Source organism: Leptopilina heterotoma, unplaced genomic scaffold, assembly GCF_015476425.1.
Source record: "Leptopilina heterotoma isolate Lh14 unplaced genomic scaffold, ASM1547642v1 Lhet_11, whole genome shotgun sequence".
In the NCBI taxonomy this organism is placed as follows: domain Eukaryota; kingdom Metazoa; phylum Arthropoda; class Insecta; order Hymenoptera; family Figitidae; genus Leptopilina; species Leptopilina heterotoma.
In genome coordinates, this window is record NW_025110829.1 from 2,769,424 (window position 1) to 2,792,947 (window position 23,524).

The 23,524-nt window shown below is 24.2% G+C and overlaps 2 protein-coding genes across 4 annotated transcripts in view; one reads left to right on the forward strand and one right to left on the reverse strand.

Annotated features, from left to right (window-relative positions):
• Positions 1–11,476, reverse strand: part of LOC122504048 (growth hormone secretagogue receptor type 1) — a 99,184-nt gene extending 87,708 nt beyond the window's left edge. The window contains exons 1-2 of one of the 3 annotated variants that reach the window (XM_043614940.1): positions 11,233–11,476; positions 1,869–2,202 (exon numbers count right to left, since the gene is read on the reverse strand). In XM_043614940.1, coding sequence (XP_043470875.1) covers positions 1,869–1,959 — 91 coding nt within the window. In that variant the 5' untranslated portion in view covers positions 1,960–2,202; positions 11,233–11,476. Of the gene's footprint in view, positions 1–1,868; positions 2,635–11,232 lie in introns of those variants that run through there. The other 2 variants (XM_043614932.1, XM_043614948.1) reach the window with 2 other exon arrangements.
• Positions 1–23,524, forward strand: part of LOC122504088 — a 64,105-nt gene that overhangs the window by 35,734 nt on the left and 4,847 nt on the right. The window lies entirely within an intron of this gene.

Genomic DNA, 23,524 nt, shown 5'->3' on the forward strand with positions numbered 1-23,524 from the left:
GTAAACAATGGTTGTAGTAATAAAAATAATAATACGGGATTGAATTTTAATTAAATAAATATTTTTTTTAATAAAAAAATAAAAATGTTTGTCATTATCAGAGAAACAATATTAAAGGGTCCAATTCTCATTGGAAGACAATTATGTTTTATTGTAAGTAAATAGTTTAATGAAAGAAACATTTTATTTAAAAATAATTTTTATGAAACTTTAATTCAATGGAAATATCCTATGGCCGGTTTGCCCCACCGAAAACGGTCCGGTTTGCCCCACAGACCCATTTTGAGAATAAATGTTTGTCAAAAAGAAACGCTTTGCAAATTCATCAAAGTTTTTGGTGGTAAATATTCCTGAGGTGTGTACCTTCAAAACCCAAGACCTAATATTTGGAAACATTACACGATTTCCTCAGAATTTCCTTAAGAAAAAATTCGTAAAAGTGTAGAAAAAAACTAAAAAAAAACATTTGCTCCCTTCGTCGCACAAACGCAAGCTAAAATTGTCAGATTGAAAAAATAGGGTATACTAAACATGGTTGTTTTAAATTTGTAAACAAAACTTTTGACAATTTCGCCATTTCGGAAATATTGAGGGGGGTCCAGTTTACCCACCGGTCCGGTTTGCCCCACTCTCCCCTATAATTAATAGATTTGATTAATATTAATAATTAACATAATGTATAAATATTAAATTCTAATGGATTAATAAATTTAGAACTGAATTTTCAATTTATATTTGTTATACTTTCCGCTTGTTTACTACTTTTTGAAAATGGTTTGAAAAAATTCATCCACCTATTTTTCATTTTGTAATTAAAATATATTATAATATTGCGTCACGTATCTATACAAAATTAATTGTAAATTTTTTAAAATTTTATCTTTTATTTTTAATGTAAACAGTACCTAAGTTTGGAAAATATTTATATCGAAAAAAATTCAATAATTCGAAAGTTCCGAACTTGTTGATTATATATTACAATACAGTCGGGTCCCCATACTGTTAGATTCCAAACTGTTATGTCCTCAGTAGTGTTATGTTTTTGCATAACCTCCAAATTCAGAAGTGTTAGGTGACGTCACGTTACGTTACTAATTTTCAGGGCCGTATTCTTAAGACAAAAGAAAAGGGTGCATATACTTCTAGGCCAAACTTGAGGTGTATATATTTACGTTCCTGAAAGGTGCGCAGTAAGCATAATTTGAGCACATAACAGAGCTGAGTCTGGAGGAGTGGGAAATTTCTGGAAATGTAACAGTATGGGGACCCGACTGTATATTAAAAATTATTATTCTCCTAAAGTTTTGAAAGCTCAAATGAATGCCATTTTTTTCTTCTTAAATATTTTTTAAATTACTATCCAAAAAAATTATTAAAATAAAAAAATTTAATTATAGTAGTTCAGAATTCATTTTTTTAATATAGAAAATAATTTTAAAACAATATAATTTTAAAAAAATAAAATAAATATCATTCATTTCAACGTTCGAAAGTTTAGATAAATTAAAAATTGTAGTTTTTTAAAAATCTTGTAACGAATCTGACGCTAAAGAATAAAAATACAACAATACTAAAAAAATATACTCTTCAAATTCGAATAAATTTTTCTACTGACCAATTAATAAATTTTAACTCTTTTAAAAGCAAGAAGTTCAAATCAGTTAAAATTTAAACTAATATCGAAAAATTCTGTTATACCATAAAAATACAAATATTTTACAACAAAGTAAACAGAGCACTTTTGCAGTGAAATATGTAAGAAACAAAAAATAATAAAAAGTGGGTAAACAAAAGTAATAAAAAAAATCTAAAATTATTAAAAAATTTATTTATCAAATATAGAAATATTATAAAGAAAAATCCCTTACCTGAAAATCCATCAAGAGTACTGCTCCCCATGGCGGTGGTATAAAACGAACTGTTTTGTTCGAATGCCATGGACGCCATGGTGGAAAACATTTTCAAAGAAACATCGATAAAATAAAAACAACAACACAACAATCACAATATTTTTCTTCAGTGCTCTAAAAATATAAAGCACTGATAATTCTATTCATTTAAGTTTTGTCCATTTCATCGGTAGACCCGATTATTTGAAATCCGTTTTTTCTCATTTGATCTAAAATTGATCGGCACTGAGGTAATGAAAAACTTTCCTTAAAATTCTCACTTTTCAATATTAATAATTCTCTTTTGCTTTTTCTACACATACACAAAGATGGAATGCAAAATAAAAAAAAATTTTACTAAATTTCAAACACAAACTTGCACACTCAATCTCCATTATAATCAATTGTCACTGCACTCATTCGTTTTTTATCATCAAACTGTGTTGTTTGTACTAATCTTTTGAAAATTTTAAAAAATCTTTCCCTCACAAAGTATTGTTTATTTGCCAATTTCTTAAAACTCGAACGGTGAAAATGCATTTCTGAAGTATTTCGAATCTCTTATGTGAGTGAAATGATAGTGTTTTGAATTGGTTTGAATTTTCGTTCGTTTACACATGTATGAAAATCGCGGGCGATGTTCAGTGAACGGGATTCGAGGATAGACTGAAAATCTGTCGGCGAAAACGTAGGGTGAGTCACCTATCTTGTCGGTATGTGTACCTTATGGGCAATCATTCTTTTTCTCTTATTTCTTTTTTTCCATATATATTTACACTAGTTCAATTGTCAATTTTATTCTTCTTTTCATCACGTTAAAAAAGTAGAATAAAAAAATGTTTTTTTTCAATGAAAAAAACATCTCTTTTTCAATAAGAAAATAAAAAAAAATCTTTTTTCAATAAGAAAAAAAATAACACATGTTTCATCATGACTCACAATTTGCATCGGCATTTCATATAAAAAGAAGTATAGACATTTCACTTTTCTCTTCCTGTCATTTATTATTCGATCCATTAAAGAATTGAAATATGAAGTTGCCAAAGAAATTCGAAAAGAATATAAACCAAAACGAATCGAAAAGTGGACTTTTCTGTATATGGGCAATTCCACGTGAGATTTCAGTTGACCTCTTAAAATCGGCCAAAAATATTTTTTTTCTATTCTGTATTGAAAAAAAACAGATACGTATTTTTTTATTATTTTTTTGGAGGCCAAATTTTTGAGTTATGAATTTTCAAAATTTTCGTTTTTTAAATGAAGATATATTTTTAATGTCAGATAACTCAAAAAATATTGCTTCTTTTCATTTTTTGACAAGAGAAAAAAAGTTTTGTTTTTCTCTCTACTTTTGAATAATCATAACAAAAAAAAATTTTTTTCATTTTTTAACCACTTCACTGGCGGGGCGTTCCAAATGGCGTTCCACGCGCCGAGGCCCAGACTGGCAAAAACACCGAAATGGCGTTCCTAATAAAACTTTATTTTTAAAGAGTGTACACTACTTTTTACTACTACAAAGCAATATTTCTATAGTTTAGACATCAGGGAACAAGATTATCACAATGAAAATTTCAGTTTTTGAGATTTTCAATGTTTCTTCGAACGTTGAAATAGTCGATTTTTAACACTTTTTAACAAATGGCGTTCCACTTTTGTTATTATTAATAATTATTAAATTTTATTTATTAATTATTTATATTTATTTTTTACTTATTACATTATTATATTATAATGTTTTGTATGTAAATATATTTTTTAAATAAAAAATATTAGTTTTACTGTGTAAAAATTAAAAAAAAGTGGAACGCCATTTGGTGAAAAGTGGTAAAAATGGACTATTTCAACGTATGAAAAAACATTGAAAATCCCAAAAACTGAAATTTTCATTGTGATAATCTTGTTCCCTGATGTCTAAACTATAGAAATATTGCTTTGTATAAGTTAAAAGTAGTGTACACTCTTTAAAAATAAAGTTTTATTAGGAACGCCATTTCGGTGTTTTTGCCAGTCTGGGCCTCGGCGCGTGGAACGCCATTTGGAACGCCCCGCCAGTGAAGTGGTTAAAAAAATAAAAAAATTTTATAAACAAATTAATTTTTTTTAACTTTGGGTATGATAAATTTTTAATTTTCTTTTTCTAAAACATACCTGGAAATGATAACAAGGTTTTGCAAAAAGTTTCAGAGTGGGCCTGACAAATTTGATGGGTCCAAAAAAATAATTAAGCTCTCTGTGCAGGTCGCACGCACGTGGCACAATGGGACTTTTTTACAATTTATTATTAAAAATTGTTTAGAGCCTAAAAATTCAATAATAATCAAAATCCGATAAAATTTGTAGGCTCTAGACAATTTTTAATAATAAATTGTAAAAAAATCCCATTGTGCCACGTGCGTGCGACCTGCACGGACAGCTTAATTTTTTTTTTGGACCCATCAAACTTGTCAGGCCCACTCTGAAACTTTTTGCAAAACCTTCTTATCATTTCCAGGTATGTTTTAGAAAAAGAAAATTAAAAATTTATCATACCCAAAGTTAAAAAAAATTAATTTGTTTAAAAATTTTTTTTATTTTTTTAATAAAAAATGAAAAAAAAATTTTTTTGTTATGATTATTCAAAAGTAGAAAGAAAAACAAAATTTTTTTCTCTTGTCAAAAAATGAAAAGAAGCAATATTTTTTGAGTTATCTGACATTAAAAATATAGCTACATTTAAAAAGCGAAAATTTTGAAAATTCATAACTCAAAAATTTGGCCTCCAAAAAAATAATAAAAAAATACGTATCTGTTTTTTTTCAATACAGAATAGAAAAAAAATATTTTTGGCCGATTTTAAGAGGTCGACTGAAATCTCACGTAGAATTGCCCATATGCAGAAAAAAAGTAAAAATACTAAGACAAAACAGCTATAAAGTCTCAGCAAACTGAAAACATGAAATTTTTTTCTGCGAAAAAAGGAATCTTTACTATGACAATTTTCTTTTCTAAAATAAAAAAAATACAAAAATAAAATAAAAATGATTCAAAAATAATCTTTTTTCAAATAATCGCTTATTTCTTAATTAATAAATATTTATTTCTATCAATTCATTGAATCAACTGTAAATGCAAGTTTTAATGTACCTATTTAGTTCTTTTTATTACAAAATAAATACAAAAAAATATTTTAATAAAAAGCAAATATTAATTTAATTTAATATTTTTTAATAAAATGACTTAAACTCGGTATTTTATAATAAATGCAAATGTTACGGTATTTAGGCCATTTTATTACAAAAAACTGTTTCAACAAAAAATATGAATGTAATAAAATTTAATTTAATAAATTTTGTTACAAAATGTCAAAATATGGTATTTAGGCTTTTTTATTACAAAATAATTTAAAAAACGGTTTTAATAAAAAAAATACTAATTTTCATAAATACTAATAAATTTTAAAGTATAAATAAAGAAAATCTATTAATTTTTAATAAAATTTAGTTAAACGCCAAACAGTTTACCTGTTAAAAAAATTAAATTGCATATAAATATTTATTTAATTAGAAAAATTATTATTTGAACTATTTTTTTGTTATTGTTATATTTTTCATTGTTCATTATAATAGTTATTATTGTTTTAAATTGAAAAAAGAAAAAATAGAAACTAATTTTGAGACTGTGAGTTTCTTATCCTGAAAAGGTATGTAAAATATTTGCAATCTCATGCAGAGAAAAGGATGCCCGATTTATAACTGATCCCACGCAAATCTCAGACCAAATTGTATTCAAGGATGTTTATAAATATATATACAAATTTTATGTATCTTCTTTGTTTTGCTATTACGTTTCATCCTTAAAAGCTATAATTTATTATTCTTTTTTAAAAATCAAATACCAATTTGAATAAAAAACCACTCTCATCATATTAAAAATGAAAACATATTTTCAATTATTATCTCTATATAAGTAAGTAATTTTTTAGTTACTGGAGAAATTTACTTTATTTAAATTTAATTTAATTAAAAAACAAAAGTAAATTTTAATAAACAAAAGTAATTAGATAACAAAACGCAGTAGAAAAAGACTTTACTCTCCAAATGAAAATTATTAATATTTCACCAGAAATGACACGTAATCTTTTAGCAAGCTTATTGTGACAAATTACTGAATGATTGCTACAAATTTTTTGCAAGGTTATTACAAGCTTGTAGCAAACTTGCTATAATATTTCATAAATATTTTTCAAATTAAAGAAAGTTGTATGTTGTTTTTCATTTTTTTTTAATTTTAAGATTTTTCTAACATTCATTTTTGTTAAATTATGTCTTACTTGTTATATTTGGAACATATCGTTGATAAGACATTTTTTTAAAAATAAATTCAAGGAGACTAGGAATAGAACCCAGGTACAGCAAAACAACCAACTATCAAAGAAGAAAAAGATATCTTGCTCATCTGAACTTGAAACAGTGTTTTTAAAAATTTGTCATCAATGCTAAGTTCCAAAATTCAACAAGAAAGGTATAACTATAAATAATAAATATAAACGTCAGAAACATCTTGAAAGTTAAAAAATAAAAAACTAAAAGTAAAATTTTGTTTTATTTAAGAAGTATTTTTGAAAAATAGCAGCAAGTTTGCTGCAAGATTGCAACAAATTTTAAGCAATCATTCAGCAAACTGTTGTTGTAAGTTTGTAGCAATATTTCTGGCAAGCTTGCAGAAACGTTGCGTAGTAAATTTTCAGCAATCATTTCCAGCAATCTTATAGATCTTTAATGTCAAGAAAAATTAGAATTCCTAGAATTTAAATATTTTAAATTATAAATATTTTAAATTAACTGAAATACTTTAAATTTAAATATTTTAAATACAATTTAAATTTAATAAAATATATTACTCTCTAAATCTGAATCAGTTCCAATATTCTTATGTAAATCAGCAAATGACTTCCTGCTTTTCAAATCAATTAAAATATACTTTGCATCACTAAATTTACTAGTAAATCAATATATTAAATGATTTGAAAGCAAACAGTTAAGTAGTCACTGATTTAAATCATTTAAAATTTTAACTGATTCAGATTTAGAGATGAGAAAATTAAATAGTTCTAATTGAAATTAGAATTTTTTAGATTAAAATGTTTTAGTTTGAAATATTATTTTTCATTATTATTTATTTTAAATCAAAATTTTTTATTTTAATGAAAAATATTTTAAATTTAATTCATATTATGTACTTACAATAATTTCTCATTATATAATACAAGAATGTAAGAAAACAGAATAAAATATTGGAAACAATTTACAGAAATAGTTTGAAAAATATTTAAATTGAATTTTCATATATATATCGAGAATTCATATCTACACAATGTTAAGAGATTCTTTTTCTCTATACACAAGTAAAAAAGTTGAAAGATAGAAGGTTAAAATTTAGATTCAATTTGTCGGTATTGGAAACCAATATCCATAAAATTGCAGACAGAAATGATCTCCCACAAAACCATGGCACACACAAGAGAATAAGTTTTGAAACAATAGGGTGAAGAAAACTGCTGAGATTGAATATGACGTGGATTAATGCAATAGTTTTAAACTGTCGTTATATCGTCACGCAGTATAAAAACGAAAATCTTTAACTCGTTTACATCTTAAATTTAACAAAAATCTCTCTTCTTCTTCTTCTTCTTCTTCTTTTAGACCTTACTTTTTCATCAATAAAAACAAACTTTCCTAAAAAAGAAGAAAACAAAAAATCCAATAATATAAAAAATGAGCTGAAATTTAAGACTTTTTTCTTAGTGTGAATATCGTTCATACTTTTGTTTTGTAATTAAAATTAACATTTTTTTCCTACTTCCATAAATAAAAGACTTTCAGGACATTCAATTATACCTTGAATGAGAAGTATTTACTGCTATTTGAATATAGTTCGACACAATTATAAATTTTGTATTTTATTTACTTTCAATTAATTTAAAAGCGATTGAAAATAATGAGCTGGTGAGAAATTATATAATTCTTAAGGATAAGAATTTATAATAATTGACAAGATTCCTCGAGGGTTAATTAACTATTGAGTTAATGGGTTAATCAATTAACATAAATTTATAATCATAAATATTAATTAAATAAATATACATACAAAATATAAAAATATAGACTTAAATATAAAATAAATTAAATAATCGGTAATAAACAAATTAATTAATTTAAATTTAAATTCTAAATATTCAATTATTACGTTATATTATTAATATTATTATTATTATTATTATCATTATTACTGTTATTACTATCAAAATTGAGATTGTTAAATTGAAATAAATAATAATTATATATATTGCAATAGGTGTTAGTAATTATAATAATAAAAACAAGTTAATTAATAACTATATATAGATAATAAATAAATAATCATTCTTAAATGTACGGCAATTTATAATATAAGGTAAATAATTGCATTAATAAATTTTAATCAATACATTGCAAATACTTGTATTACATAAATTACTCAATATAGGTTCAAAATTTACAGTTTAATGACAGATGTAATAAATGACGATATTAATTTCTTGATTCTTTACAAGAAAAAAATGAAAAAGTAATAAATTATACCTTTCATTCGCGAATGCAATTATTTGAACTTGTATCACCTAAAGTAGGGCTCACCTTGTCACTTTCTATTAACACCAATTAACCCCTCAAGGCATTGATGCCAATATCAGTTATCGCCTTTATTCTTCATTAAAAAATAAAAAAAAGAAAGAAAGAATCAGTATTGTTTTTTTTCTTTTATTGTGCATACACAGGGGGAGAGTCGGGTAACTGCGACATTTTTAAACTTTCTGTTTATTATTTCTGAAATACAGATGCGCTAATGTTTCGATAGTTGCGGATATCATTACAAATGTCGGTTATAACCGTTCATCAAGAAAAAAATCAGCATATTATTTAAAAAAATTAATTATTCTTATTAGGTACTATTATTATTATTAGGTATTGTTTTTATTATTATAAATTATTATCATTATTACTATTATTATAAAGATAATAATTATTATTATTTTTAGTATTTATATCATTATTGTTATTATAAAAATTATTATAATTATTATTATTATGCAGTAATTACCTACACATAAATATAAAATTTATATAGGTACTTTGTCAGAAGTAAACAATTTTTTGGTTTGTTTGAAAATTTTGATTAGCTCAGACTTTAAGAAAAAATTTATTAACAAAGACTATTTTTTGATTTGCCATATAAGAAACTTTGGGAAATTTTATTATTTTAATTAGTATAGTTTTTAATTGATTTACTTTTTTCTATTTTAATTTTAAAACAAAATTGCTAGAAATTAGTAGAAATCTCAACTAGTTTAACTTTGATAAATTTTACTATTACAATTAGTATAGTTTGGATTTAGTTACTTACTTTTTTAATTTAAATCTTAGTAGAAAATAACTATCCAAAATTATTAGAAATTTTAACTACTTTAACTTTGTCAAATTTTACTACTACGCAATCAGTGTGATTTTAGTTAGGGGAGATTGGGGAATTGTAGGCCACCTCCATTATTTAATAATATTTACAAGTTTGATCATCCAATTTTTTTTTTTATTTTCTTTTGTTCGTCCAAAGTAAATTTTTTATTAGCAATTCATGACTTTACAACACTTTACAATTACCTATAAACCGTTAACAAAAATCACCTGAAAAATTGCATTCAAATATTTATTTTGGGCCTTCATGTTTTTATTGTTTTTACAAGGATTTTCAAGAATTAATTATGGAAAATATTTGTTTAATTATTGTGTGTCATTGGTACTTTGACTCCAAAAAGAAATTTTGCATTAAATTCAAGTTCAGTAGAAAATTAGTAAACATTTTTACTAATTCGATTTAGTAGACCAATTTTTACCTTTTTTTAATTTCAGAGAACTTTCATGATACCTACTTCTTATCTATTGTTTTGAAAAAAATTGTAATTTTACTTTTCAAAAATGTTTGACAAAAAGTAGTAAGGAGTAAAAATCTGAAAGCAAAGTTCGATATTATTATATATATTATATCGAAAAATTGAAATTATTAAAATTATTAAAACAATAAAAATTTGTCAAAAATATGTTTTTTTCAACGGAGAAAGCAAAAAAATTTTGATAAGATTTGTAAAATTTCTGTAAGAAAAATTATGTTTCTTTTATTTAATTCTTTGACTCGGAGTGATCGCTATATTAAATAAAAACTTTATTTGTTCTGAATAAAATGTACTACTTAAATAAATAAATAAATAAAAGAAATAAATAATTTTGTAGGTTTTCTATTTCAAGGAAAATGGACTGAAAAAAAATTATTTCACTCAAATAACAGTTTGTCTATTATTAAACCAATATTTACTTGAATTGAATAAATATTAACTTGAATGAAATAGATTGTATTTGAACCAATAATTTTAGTTTTTGAAGCAAAGATGAAATGAACCATTTAATTGATTTAAATAAAAATTATAATTAATTAAAAATTATTTGGTTCAAGTAAATATTTATTTAATAATAGATAAGTAATCGGTTATTTGAATCAAATACATTTTTTTCCAGTGTAGAGAGAAAATTCTATTGAATCTTTCCAAAGAATATTTTTCATTCCTATTATAATGAAATAATTCATTTCCTACTCTCGTTTATATTTTGGGAGAAATAAATGTGCGGAGAAGAATTGTGAGAAAAAAATCATAACAGTCAATGATATTAGCATCCAAAAGGAATAAAATTCAATCGCACGTTGATATAGAAATCAAATTCCAATACAATTTCATTCACGCCTATTTCCTGCTTATCAAAATAAAAGAGAAAAAATAAATGCAAAGATGAAGTTACGAGGTTTAATGTTCACTTTCACATCTCTTGAGACGCGCCGGTACTCTTCGATCACCTTTTAGGGGATCATGAAACGATTCTCAGTACCTTATACTCTCTTTACTTTTTTTCCCTCTTTCTCTCTCTCATTCTCTCTTTTTTTTATTAATTTACCAGTTGATGTCATCATCATTTATAAACAAAACTAAAAATTCGTCACGTATATTTTCTTTCCTTCAAAATTCAATTCTGGCAAAAATTAAAAATTAAATAAACACGAATTTTTAATTTACAAAACAAAAGTACTTATAAACGAAAAATGAAAATTAAAAAAAAGAGAATTAGGTGAATATTTAATATATAGAAAATATCTATTGACATATTAAAGTGCGAAATTATTGATGTAACGATGAATGTAAAAGCAAAAAAGAAGAAAAAAAGATTATGTCAGATGTGTGAAAAATGTGTGAGAATTTTTCGCGTAAATAATTTGGACGCACGTGATAACTGTCAATCATGCTTGCGGTTTGCGTACGGGTGACCATACGTAACCGACTTGTAAAAAATGAAGGAAGTTGCTCCGAAGCGCGCGGATCGTGACGGTACACTGTTTTTAATGTTGGAAGCTACTGCCCGCCAACTTAACTTGAAAACGTTTCTTTCGTAACGCATGCGCTCTGTTACCTTTATTGTTTACCAACACCGCTTGTACAAAAATTCAAAAACAAACATTAAAAGTTGAGAAAATTAAAAAACATCTAATTAAAAAATTAATCAAAAAAAAGAACAAATTAATAAACTAAAATGTGAAAATTTCTAAAAACTAAATCTTAACAATGTTTATAAATTAATTTCGATTAAATATTTTATTATTATTACTCAATTAAATTTCATTCAATACACTGTAATAAAAATTTATTTGATTCAAATAACCGATTAGTTATATCAAGTAAATATTTAATAGAATCAAATAATTTTTATTTCAATCAATTAAATGGTATTTGAACCAATAATTTCAGTAATTGAATCAAATACCATTTAATTGAATCAAAATTATAAAACTATAAAAATTTGAATTATAATCAATTTGTCTCAGTGATAACTGACAACTATAAATTATTTATTTCTTTAAAAATAAATGTCATTCGATACAAATAAAATATTTATTTAAAACAAATAAAAAGTTTAGTAAGTAAGCTTTGAATCAAATACCTATATTTTTTCCTAGTTATATAATATTTTAATCAGTCGTTTGTTTCAGTTAAGTCTATCGCTATATTCTCAAAAATCTTATCACTGTTCCAGGTGAAGTTTCTTTTTCATTTCTGTATAAAGGATTTCATGTGTGTTTTTGCATGAAATTTTAAAACGCAAATTTTTCAACCTTAAATTTTTCTAGTTAAAATGCACCTCTTTTTCTTTAGAAGAAAATAATCAGAGTTTACTGAATGTTTTTCCTTTTAAGTTTGTTTGAAATAATTTTTTAAAAAGAATATTTTATTCCTTTGCTGCGTAATTTTATTTTCCGTGGAAGCATCGAAAGGTATTTTAGACGTAATAATTATAATCAATATTTTCAAAGTATATTTTAAAATAGAAATATCGTTCTTTAAAAATACGATATTTGATATGGAAAAAATGTTTTTTAAAATGTAAAATTTGTAGAAAAAGAAATTCTTTTTAATAAAACGTAGCAATTATCGCATATTATACACTTCTAAACACCATTTTAACAATTCAAGTGTTATTTTCTAGTTAGATCGCGATGCTCAGCTATATCCTGTTAAACCTCCATTAAATTATGGTCTTAATTGTGTTTATCTGCGAAAATGGCGGAGAAATAGTTTCCGGTGGAATAATTTGCACTTTAATAAAATCCCAACAAATTCTCCGATAAATCCTCAAATTCTAGCTTTTTGAATTAAAAAAAAATTGTTTATTTTTATTCCGAGTGGAAAAAATTTTTATAATCAAATATTTTTAATAATTTTTGACAAAGTTCCTTGAGAATTTTCAAATCCGCACTTGTTTACAATTCAATTTTGCAAAATTTCGATTATTCAGAAAATCTTCATTTAAATATACATTAGAAATTAAAAACTTCAAATAATTTTAAAAAAAATTAAATAAAACTTTTTCAAAAAAATTAATTCTACAGAATTGTTAGTTGGAAATATGACAAATTCAGATTTTCTAAGATTTTAAATTGAAACCTTTTCAAAATTCAATTATTTCTAAAAATTCATGCTATAATGCTTTCAATATTTAATTATTATCTAAAATTTTAAATAAAATTCATTTCTAAATCAATTTTTATTAGAAAATTCTATGAGATTTCAATTATTTAAATACGAAAATAAACAATTTTTTGAATAATTGAATGTTTCTCAAAATTGAATTCTAATAAAAAATTATATCAACAAATTTTTATATAATTGAATGCTTTCGGCGAATTTTGTATTAAATTGTATTAAAAATAATTTAAATTTTGCTATGAGTATTATTATTTATTAAAATAATAATTTAATTCGTAAAGAGAATTTCATTATTTGCGAAAATAATTGAATCCCTGTAAAAATTTTATTATTTATGGAAATAATATTGAATGCCTGTGAAATTTTTATTATTTATAAAATCAATTAAATGCTTGCGTAAAATTTTATTTAAATTTTTTTAAATAATTGAATTCTTTTGGAAAATTTTATTAAAATAGTAAGTAGATAATGAAAATCATTGAATTGAGAAAAATTTTTGAAAATAATTGAAATTTTGCCAAGAATTTTGTTAAAATTTTTTAAATTAATTGAATTTTGTAGAAAAATTTTATTATTTATAAAGATAATTGAAATTTTGACGAGAATTTTTTTAAATTTTTTAAGATAATTTGAAAATAATTGAATTTCTGTAATCATTTGTAACTTCTCCAACATTCAATTTTCTTAGTGTTTTTAACTAAGATTCTTCTATAAATTCATATTATTTTTAATAATTAATTAAATACCTATATATGTGACGCTCCACGAGAAAAGGGACCTATGACAAGAGTAAACAAGGTCCCTTTTCTCGTGGAGCGTCACATATATTAAAAAATTTAACTAATTTTAGAAGAATTTGAATTATTAAAATTTTTTCAAAAATTTAAGTTCTTTAAAATTTCTAATGAAATTTATTGAAAATTGAATTTTTATAAAATCTCAAATTAAAATCTTTTGAAGTTCATCTATTTATGAAAAGTATAAACGCGACTTTTTTAAAAAATCAATTAATTTTGAAACATTTAAGTAAAATTATTCATTAAATAATTTATAAGTAATAATTTTACAATAGTTATTCAAGATTTAAGTTATTTAATAAAAATTATTGTCAGAAATAGAAAAAATTGAAGGTTTCTTTATTAGAATTCGTAGTAATTTCATAGTTTATGAAGAAAACAAAAAAGACACCAAAATTCAAAAGTTTCTTATGAAGTCTAAAAATTTAATTTTTTCCAGTACTTTTAATAAAAATTCCTGACTTTTTCTTGAATTCCCTGACTTCCTTAACTTGTGGCAACCCTGCTACTAAATTATTTATTTATTGTTCCAAACTACTCTATTCCCAAATTAAATTCACTCGAATGATTTATATTTCTTAGAAGATCATTTTCCTGAATATTTTATTTTCCGCATAAAAGTATTTTTCCCAAATAATTATTTTTGCGAATAAGATATTTTCCCGAAAAGTTTTACTCACGAATAGGTTATTTTTCAAATTTCCGAATTCTGTTATTAATTTATCGGGAAAAAATAATTTCGGAAATAAATAATGCGAGAAAAACTAATTCGGAAAAAAGCCATTAAAGAAGCCAGTAAAAAAGTCGGAAAAAAGAGTTATTCGGAAAAATTGACATTTTGAAAACTATTCGGGAAAACAAATAAAAACTGTAGTAGGCCCAGAATGAAATATATCTTTTTCTAGATGTATATTGCATTATAGTTTATATTTTTTAATATTATTATCATTTTTAGAGAACAATATAATTTATATTATAAAATTAAAATTTCTATAATATAATAGAAAAAAGTGTTGAGAGAAAATAGAAAAAGAAATGACGATTCTTTTTTCTATTTCCAGAATATAAGAGACAAGATATTTTCCACGATAAATAAAAAATTAAATGATAACAGCAAATGGAGAAGTGCATTACTCACCACATGTCAACCCTCTTTTCAGCAACTGCCTTCATTAAAGAAGAATACTTTTCCCCATCGTGCGCTTGTTGATCTCCACATATCTGAAAAAGATAAATTTCTTATATAGATATAGAAACTATATATTAATATCGAATAAATATCACATTTCTGTAAATAAATTCAAAATGTTTTTGAATTTTACGATTTTAGAAATTCTTTGTATAAAAACTTTACTACAAAATTTTTAGTTGATGAAAAATTTTTGTACATGGTAATACCTGTAATATTATACGCTGTAAAAAAATGTTATTTGAATCAAATAACCGATTTTTGTCTATTATCAAATAAATATTTACCTGAATCAAAGAATTTTTATTTGATTCAATTAAATGGTATTTGAACCAATAATTTCAATATTTGAAGAAAATACCATTAAATTGACTCCAATTAAAATTATTTGATTCATTTGAATATTTAATTAATAATAATAGTAATAATAATAATTTTAAAAATTTTTTAAATTAGAAATTTTAAAAATCGATTGCATGAAAATTGTACTCTAAAATTTTGAATTCGAAAAAGCGTTGCAGCTTAAATTTACACCAAAAATGATTTAAATGGACATTTTTTGATTAATTTTTTCTAAAACCTATATTTTTATCAGTAGACGACTTTTTACTAATAAAAATAAAATAATAATATTTATTTATTTTTGAATTTTTGAACACACCAAAAAGGAGAAAATTTTAATTGATATTTAAAAACATTTCTGTAGATATTAATTTTTTTTCTTTAATTCCTAAGGTGTGAGAGAGGAATTTCTAGAGGATATTTGTTAAATGCCCCATGTATGACTGGAATCGTGCCAAAATAAATACTAGAAAATATATGTTTTCATAAGACTCTAGCAGGAAACTTTTGAAATTTACTGATGCTGCATCCCTCATACGCGGGCGCGTCAAGAGTAGAACTTTCAGCTTTTTGGAAACTAAATTGTTTATCACTTTAATTTGAGTAATCTATTGTAACTAGCATAAAAGATTTTTTTGCACATCTCTCTGTCTCTCTCTCTCTCTCTTTTTTTCCAGAAAAATATTTAATTCCTAAACTGCCATTAACTACACAAAATTTTGATAATGATTTTGAGAATAATATTCATTTTATTTATTCAAAATATCAAACTTATATTACATCGTTGAAATAAAACAAATATTTTTTTAAAATATTAAAGTTTAAATTATCAAAATCGATAAAATTCTCATAAAATCGAGAAGTTATTTTCCCTCTTCAGAAAATAAGAAACTAAAATTATTTCCAGATGTCAATTCGCTGAGTTACTTTCTTTACTTTAAAAGAAATCATTCAAGAATGATATCAATCATATATGCCATTAAAATATTACTGATGACGAAAATAAATAGCAAGGAATTTGAAAATAAATGGGGAGCAAAATTTAATAAACTTTGATTAATAATCACAGGAATACAAGGTTTTGGACCCGAGCAACAGAAACTTGTTTCTAAAGAAAATTTTAAAGCTGAATTCGAATCCACAGTTAGTTTTTTAATTTAGATCAGGTTTTTGAGATAATTGCTTTTTTATATGTTTTTTAAAATTCAAAATGGCGGTTGAAACATGGCGGCTAAAAAAATAAAAATCACTCGGATTTGCTTGAAATATGTTATTCGGGGGTTTTTGGGGTCACTTGTAACGAATATGAAGTCAGATTTTTAAAAATAAAAATGGCAGATTCAACATGGCTGACAAAAACAGTTAGAAGTCAATCGCATTTTGGGTCAAAAAGTTAGGTTTGTGTTTTATTTTGATAAAAAGTTCCTCTTTAATTATGTAAATTTGAAACCAGTTTCTATTGAATATTATGAATATAGTGAAGATTTGAACATTAACAATTTGTAATAGTAATTAATACTCTATTTGTATTTTTACTTCAGAAATTATAAACATAACCTAAAATTTTTTGCTTCTTAGGAATCTTTCTAGAAAGCGTGTCACATTTTTTAAAAACATATTTGTAAAAAAATTTTAAAATGTATATTCTTTTAGTTTTTGTTAAATTTCTCCATACAATTTAGAGCCATTTTAGTTTAAGACAGTTTTAGGAAAATAATTACTATAGGTATGATAAAAATAAAGAATTAATTATAATTAAATTTTCAATTTTTATGATTTTAAACTTTAAAGTAACTAAGAAAAAATATTTAACAAATTTCGATGTTACAAATTACAAGTCTGACATATCAGGTTTTCTAAATTTAAAATGGCGAATCCAATATGGCAGTCAATTCATTCAAACCTTTTATAAATCTATATATTATTATGTTATCTTTCAGATTAACCAGCAAAATCCTACGCGCGCGTGAATGATTTAAAGAATTATCACGGTAGCAATCTTCCTACCTGCCTTCCACAGAAAAAGTTTAATAAATTTAACTTATATTGTTCCATGTTTATAATAGTTATGATTTTTTAAAAAATTTTGGTATTTCAACTAAATTATCATTTTCACGCCTCAGAAGCAATTTTTTCTTTTGCTAATTATTTATTGTTAGAAGCCATTTAAAAAAAATTGCAAGAGGAATTGTGATTGAGAAACAGAAAATATACAAAATAGTTTCTATATAATTTCTTAATCTTAATTTTTTAATCATTTTCTAATTTTTATCATAATTATGGAATTTTACAAATTTGAGGAAAATAAATATTAGAAATTATAAGTTTTTAGAAAACAGATTTCATTAGAAATTCCCTTTTTTAGACAAAAAGGATTGAAAAATATTTTTTTAGAAAAAGTGTCCACCTAACCTAATAATTGGTATTATTCGTAGTTTATTTATTTATTTCATAGTTTATTGAATTATCATTTTATAGGAAACTGAATTTACCAAAAGAAATAAAAAATCTAAAGATGTAATTAAAAAATACTATTTTAATCATAAAAAGCATATTAAATATTTAAACTTTAAAATTTAAGTGACTTTAATCAATTTATTTTTGTCAAACAAAAGTGTAAATTAAAATTCAGTTCACCAATTGAATATATTGTCAGAAAAATTGTTTGATATTGGAACTTAAACTTTTTATCAATACAAAGTTTTTAAAATTTTATTAAATTTAAATGAATTTACAAAATGACAGTGATTTTTTGGAAAAATTACATTTTAAACTTCAGTTGAATAGAAGCACGTCTTGATCGTTTTGCTTCAATTTGGAAAAAAAATTTTCTTTACGCAATGATTAATTTTTCTAGTGGTTATCACAAATACGGGAACATTTATATAACCAAAATCATCTGTCAAAACATTAATTATTATAGAAAAACAAAAGACTACACTTTCTGTTTTTTTTATTATTAATTTATTATCTAATTAATTTAAATTTATAATTTTATTATCTTTTATAAATCTATTTAAATTTAAAATATTGACAAATTCATTTGAAACTAGTTATTCAAGAAATCTCCAAATCCAAATTTTTAATTTAATTAAAATACTCCTTAAGCAATAAATTATTTCAAATGCAAACTTTTAATTTACAGTTTTAATATTTAAAAATTAGATCTGAGAATCATAATGAAGCATTAAATTTAAATTGACTTTTAGAAAGAAAAGAACAAAAAAAAAAATTTCAGGCAAATTTGACATAATCGGTGAAAAATTTGACGTTTGAAAAAAATAAAAAATCACAATAACCTACAAAACTTAATTTTCCAAACAAACAAACGAATGCAGATAAATTTGGTATAAGGTAATTGAAATCTTTAAACTATATTATAGAGTATTCTATACTTTTTTTTATCGAAGAAAATTTTACAAATTGAAATATATAAAAATTCCCCCAATCTTTTCGCTTTCAGATAACTGTGTATTTTGTAGAAAAAAACTATGATTGATACGTGCTTGCCTTATATAAAAGCAGAGATGATAGCAACGATGAACCCTACTGTCAATTTAATTGGATTAACTTTTTTCCATAAGGTCGCAAAGAAATTTTTTCGGAAAAAAATTAATCAACGCTGCCTAATGTTTATTGAAAATAAAAAAAGCCACCTGTCCACATTGTATAATTAGAAACTATTTTTTATTTGAATAAAAACAATTTTTCTAAACCCTATTACACTGAAAAAAAAAGTTCATTGAATCAAGTAAATGCATTTTCTTGACCTGATTTATTTGAAACAAACCCATATTTTCTTATTGGAAGAAATTTATTTTCTTGTGTCAAGTAATTTTGAGCATTGATCAAAGTTATTGAAATAAGAAAATATGGGTTTGACATAAGTAAATATCTTACTGTTTCAAACGAACTGTTTTACATGCGCCAAGTCTCGAAAAAGTATTGAATCAAGAATATCATGTTCTCACGTCAAGTAATTTACCTTGAGTCATTTGGTATCTTGAGTCAAATAATTTTTTTATTTCCTTTAAAGCAACTATTTATTTCATCCAACACCCATAGTCTTGAGCCAAGAAAATGGGAAGATTAATACAAGTTAATAATTGTTTCAACTCAATTAAAAATTATTTTGTTTCAAAGAAATATTAATTAATCTAAGCATTTCTTTTACTTGAAGCATTTCTATATTCTCATGTTTCAAAATCATTAATTTCTTGCGAGAATGTTATATTTTCTGGAATGAAATATTTTATTTATTCAATTCAATTAAGTGTAAGATCTTGAAATAAATAATTTTTTTGATTCCTTTAAAACAAGATTTTACTTAATCTAACACCCATACACTGCAAAAACAAGTGTCTCATTTTGAGACGTTTTGTCCCATATTTGAAACACATAAGATGTCTTAGTCCACATATTTGAAACAGATATGTGTCTCATTTTAAGACGTTTCAAAGTGTCTTACACATTTAGCAATGCATTTTGAGACACGAAATGTGTTTCGAGTATCCGTCTCACACTAAGAAGACGTTTTACGTGTCTTATACGCATTGAGTTACCTTTAATGTCTTAAAATGAGACACGAGATGTAATTAAATGTCTCAATATAAAACATATGTGGACGTCCACATGAAAAGGGCCCATTTTGGCACTACTGGAGTTATCTATATGGGCGTAATCCTGGCAAAATTTGGAGAATTTTGAGTGGTCTTAGAACTTTTTTGGTTGAAAATTCGCTGAGTTACGGAATTTCAAAGTTTAGAACGCCAAAAACCTCATTTCGAGAAAAACGGAATTAAAGATTGCGATACCAACTAATTGTTGTATCTCTGGTTCTTCTTAGAAGTTATTCAGATAAGAATTGTTTCTAGTTCAGGGCACCTTGAAGATAAAAAACCAACAGGTTTTAAATTTTTAGAACCACCCCCTCCCCTTAATTAATTAATTAATTTAAAACCCGACAATATGGGCCCTTTTCTAAAAAGGACAGTTTTTCTATTAAAAAACCATTTTTTTACAAGATAAATGATTAGGTACAATTTTATTGTGTCATTTGAAGAAAAAGAATAGATATTAAACTTATTTAAAAATTTTTGACAGTCTCTATTATGAAAAAATTGACGCAATATTAAAATTTTCATTTCGACAATTACGAAAAAAAGATTCTAACATCAATATCTCTGGTTCTTCTGGAAAGTTATTCAGATAAGAATTGTTTACAGTCCAGGGTACCTAAAAGATGAAAAACCAATAAGTTTTAAATTTTTAAAACCTTCCCCCCTCTTAATTTTGAAAAATTTCGTACTTAAGTACGAGAAACCGACAATATGGGCCCTTTTCTAAAGAGGACAGTTTTCTATTAAAAAACCATTTTTTTACAGGATTAATGATTATGTACAATTTTATTGTGTGATTTGAAGAAAAAGAGTAGATATTAAACTTATTTAAATTTTTTTAACAGTCTCTATTACGAAAAATTTCACGAAATATCGAATTTTTCATTTCTATGACTACAAAAACAAGGACTCTAACATCAATATCCCTGGTTCTTCTGAGAAGTTATTCAGATAAGAATTGTTTACAGTCCAGGACACCTTAGAGATGAAAAATCAAGAGGTTTTAAATTTTTCTATACCTCCATTTTTAAAATACGGATTACTTTTGCAAATGACCTACAAAATGGGCCCTTTTCATTTTTCTAAAGAACCAATGAAATCAAACAGTTAAAGTATCGATAAATTAATGAAAACCGCATGATTCGACTTGTCAAAACATGTAGATTGATAATAAAAAATAAAAAAAAAATTAAGAATTTGCTCAAAAATTACTAAATTGCGATTATCTCGAAAACTAGAACCGACAATATGGGCCCTTTTCATGTGGACGTCCACATATTTTGTACCTCAATGGTTTAAACACTTAAAGCAACTCATTTTAAGACACGAGTGAGATACCAGTTTTTGCAGTGTAGTCTTGAGCTAAGAAAATGGGAAGATTAATACAAGTTAATAATTGTTTCAACTCAATTAAAAATTATTTTGTTTCAAAGAAATATTAATTAATCTAAGCATTTCTTTTACTTGAAGCATTTCTATATTCTCATGTTTCAAAAACATTAATTTCTTGCGAGAATGTTATATTTTCTGGAATGAAATATTTTATTTATTCAATTCAATTAAGTGTAAGATCTTGAATCAAATCATTCTTTTGTTTCCTTTAAAAAAGTTTTTACTTAATTCAACGCTCATATAATCCTGATTCAAGAAAATACGAAGGTTAATATAAGTAAATATTTGTTTCAAGTTGATTAAAAATTATATTCAATTAATCCCATATTTATTTGAAGAAAGAAATTCATTTTCTTGTGTCAAGCAATTATTAGCATTGAACAGAATTCTTGAATTAACAATTTAGTATTTGGCAGAACTCAATATGTAATTATTTCAACCAAATATTTTACTTTTCCGAAGTACCAAAAAGTATTGAATCTAGAATATCATGTTCTTAAGCGAAATAATAAAGTATTGTGTGGAGAATTCATGTTTCTTGAATTGAATCATTTTATGTATTTGCTTTGAAACTTTTTTTTACTTAACACAATGCCAGTGTTCTTGATCCAAGAAAATATTTTTCTTCAAATGTATATGCAACTTAAATATCAGTTTTTGAAAACTGTCCATTGAGGCTAGGATGGCATAGTGGTAGCGTGACGGCTTCTGGTGCGTGCAACCCGAGTTCAATTCCTCCGACCGTGGAAAATTTTCTTTCAAGGTATATTTGTTGTATTTGTGTTAAGTAATAATTAAATGTAAATATATATGTAAAATAACAATTATTTAATTATTTAAATAAAAAATATAAATGTTAATTAATTAAATAATAAAAATGTTTGACCTAAGTATTAGAAAAGATGGGATGGAGGTAAGGGGGGGGGGGGGGTAATTTAAGTAAATAATTTACTTGTATTGAGAAAGTATTTTTTTGATTGAAATCTATAAATTTTCTCAAATCAAGAAAATATTTTCTTGGACAGAGAACATACTTTCTTGATTTGATACATAAATGATTTTGAATTAATATATTCTGCATTTCTTACATGCTACTTAACTTCTTGATCGAATTCCATATTTTCTTGGATCAAGAATATCTGCGTTCTCTCACAAAATAAATGTTTTCTTCATTTAAATCTTGAATTACTTGAAAGAACGATACAAAAAATTGAATGAATCAAATAAAATAATTCAATTAACTATATATATTCTTAGAACAAGAAAATATTTTATTCATTTAATACATTTCATACTTCGTATAAGAAGACTAACTTCTTGGTCGAATTCCATATTTTCTTGGATCAAGAATATATGTTCTTCTCCCAAATATCCTATGTCAAGAAAATCGTTTTCTTGAATCAATACTTTAATAGTCTTGGCCGTATTCAATCCCACGATTTGCTTCAACCAAGAAAAATTTTCTTGGTTCAATACTTTTTTTTTCAGTGTATGTAGATTTTAATTTAGCTTTTGAATTTAAATATTTGATAATTCTAATTTAATTTAATAAAATAAACTGTCTTAAACGCTCTTTATAAATAAGAATATATAATATAAAAAATAACAAGAATATTATTATTTATTATAAATAATATATAATATAATATTATTTATTATAAAATAATAATAAAAAAGCAATACAATTTCGAATTTTAATTCTTTTTTTTATAAAAAGAAAATTCTGTTGAAGGCAATATTTAAAAAATCAATATTGCTCGCTTTGAAAAGTTCAGAAAATTTTTAATAAATTTTTATTTGAACTCACTGCTCAAACAATTGAAAATATGAGTAATAAAGCATCAAATTTGCAATTGAAATACGACTTTGATGTTATAGTTTAAAATAAACAAAGTCTTCAACTTTCATAAAGAGGGAACTTTCCCTGATAAATTAAAAAAATTTTAAAATTATTTTTCTTTAAAATTTTTACAAATTCTATAGGAATTTGGCTCCAGTCATACAACATGGTAGAAAAAATTTGCCATGAATAACTGATCAAATATTGACGACTATTTATCATTATAGCGAAAATATCGAAAATCACAGATTAGATATAGAGATCAACGGCTCAAAAAATCAAAAATAAATGTCGAGTCATAAAAGTATATAAACCTGTTTTTTGTATTTTTATCCAATAAAAATAAACATTTAAATTT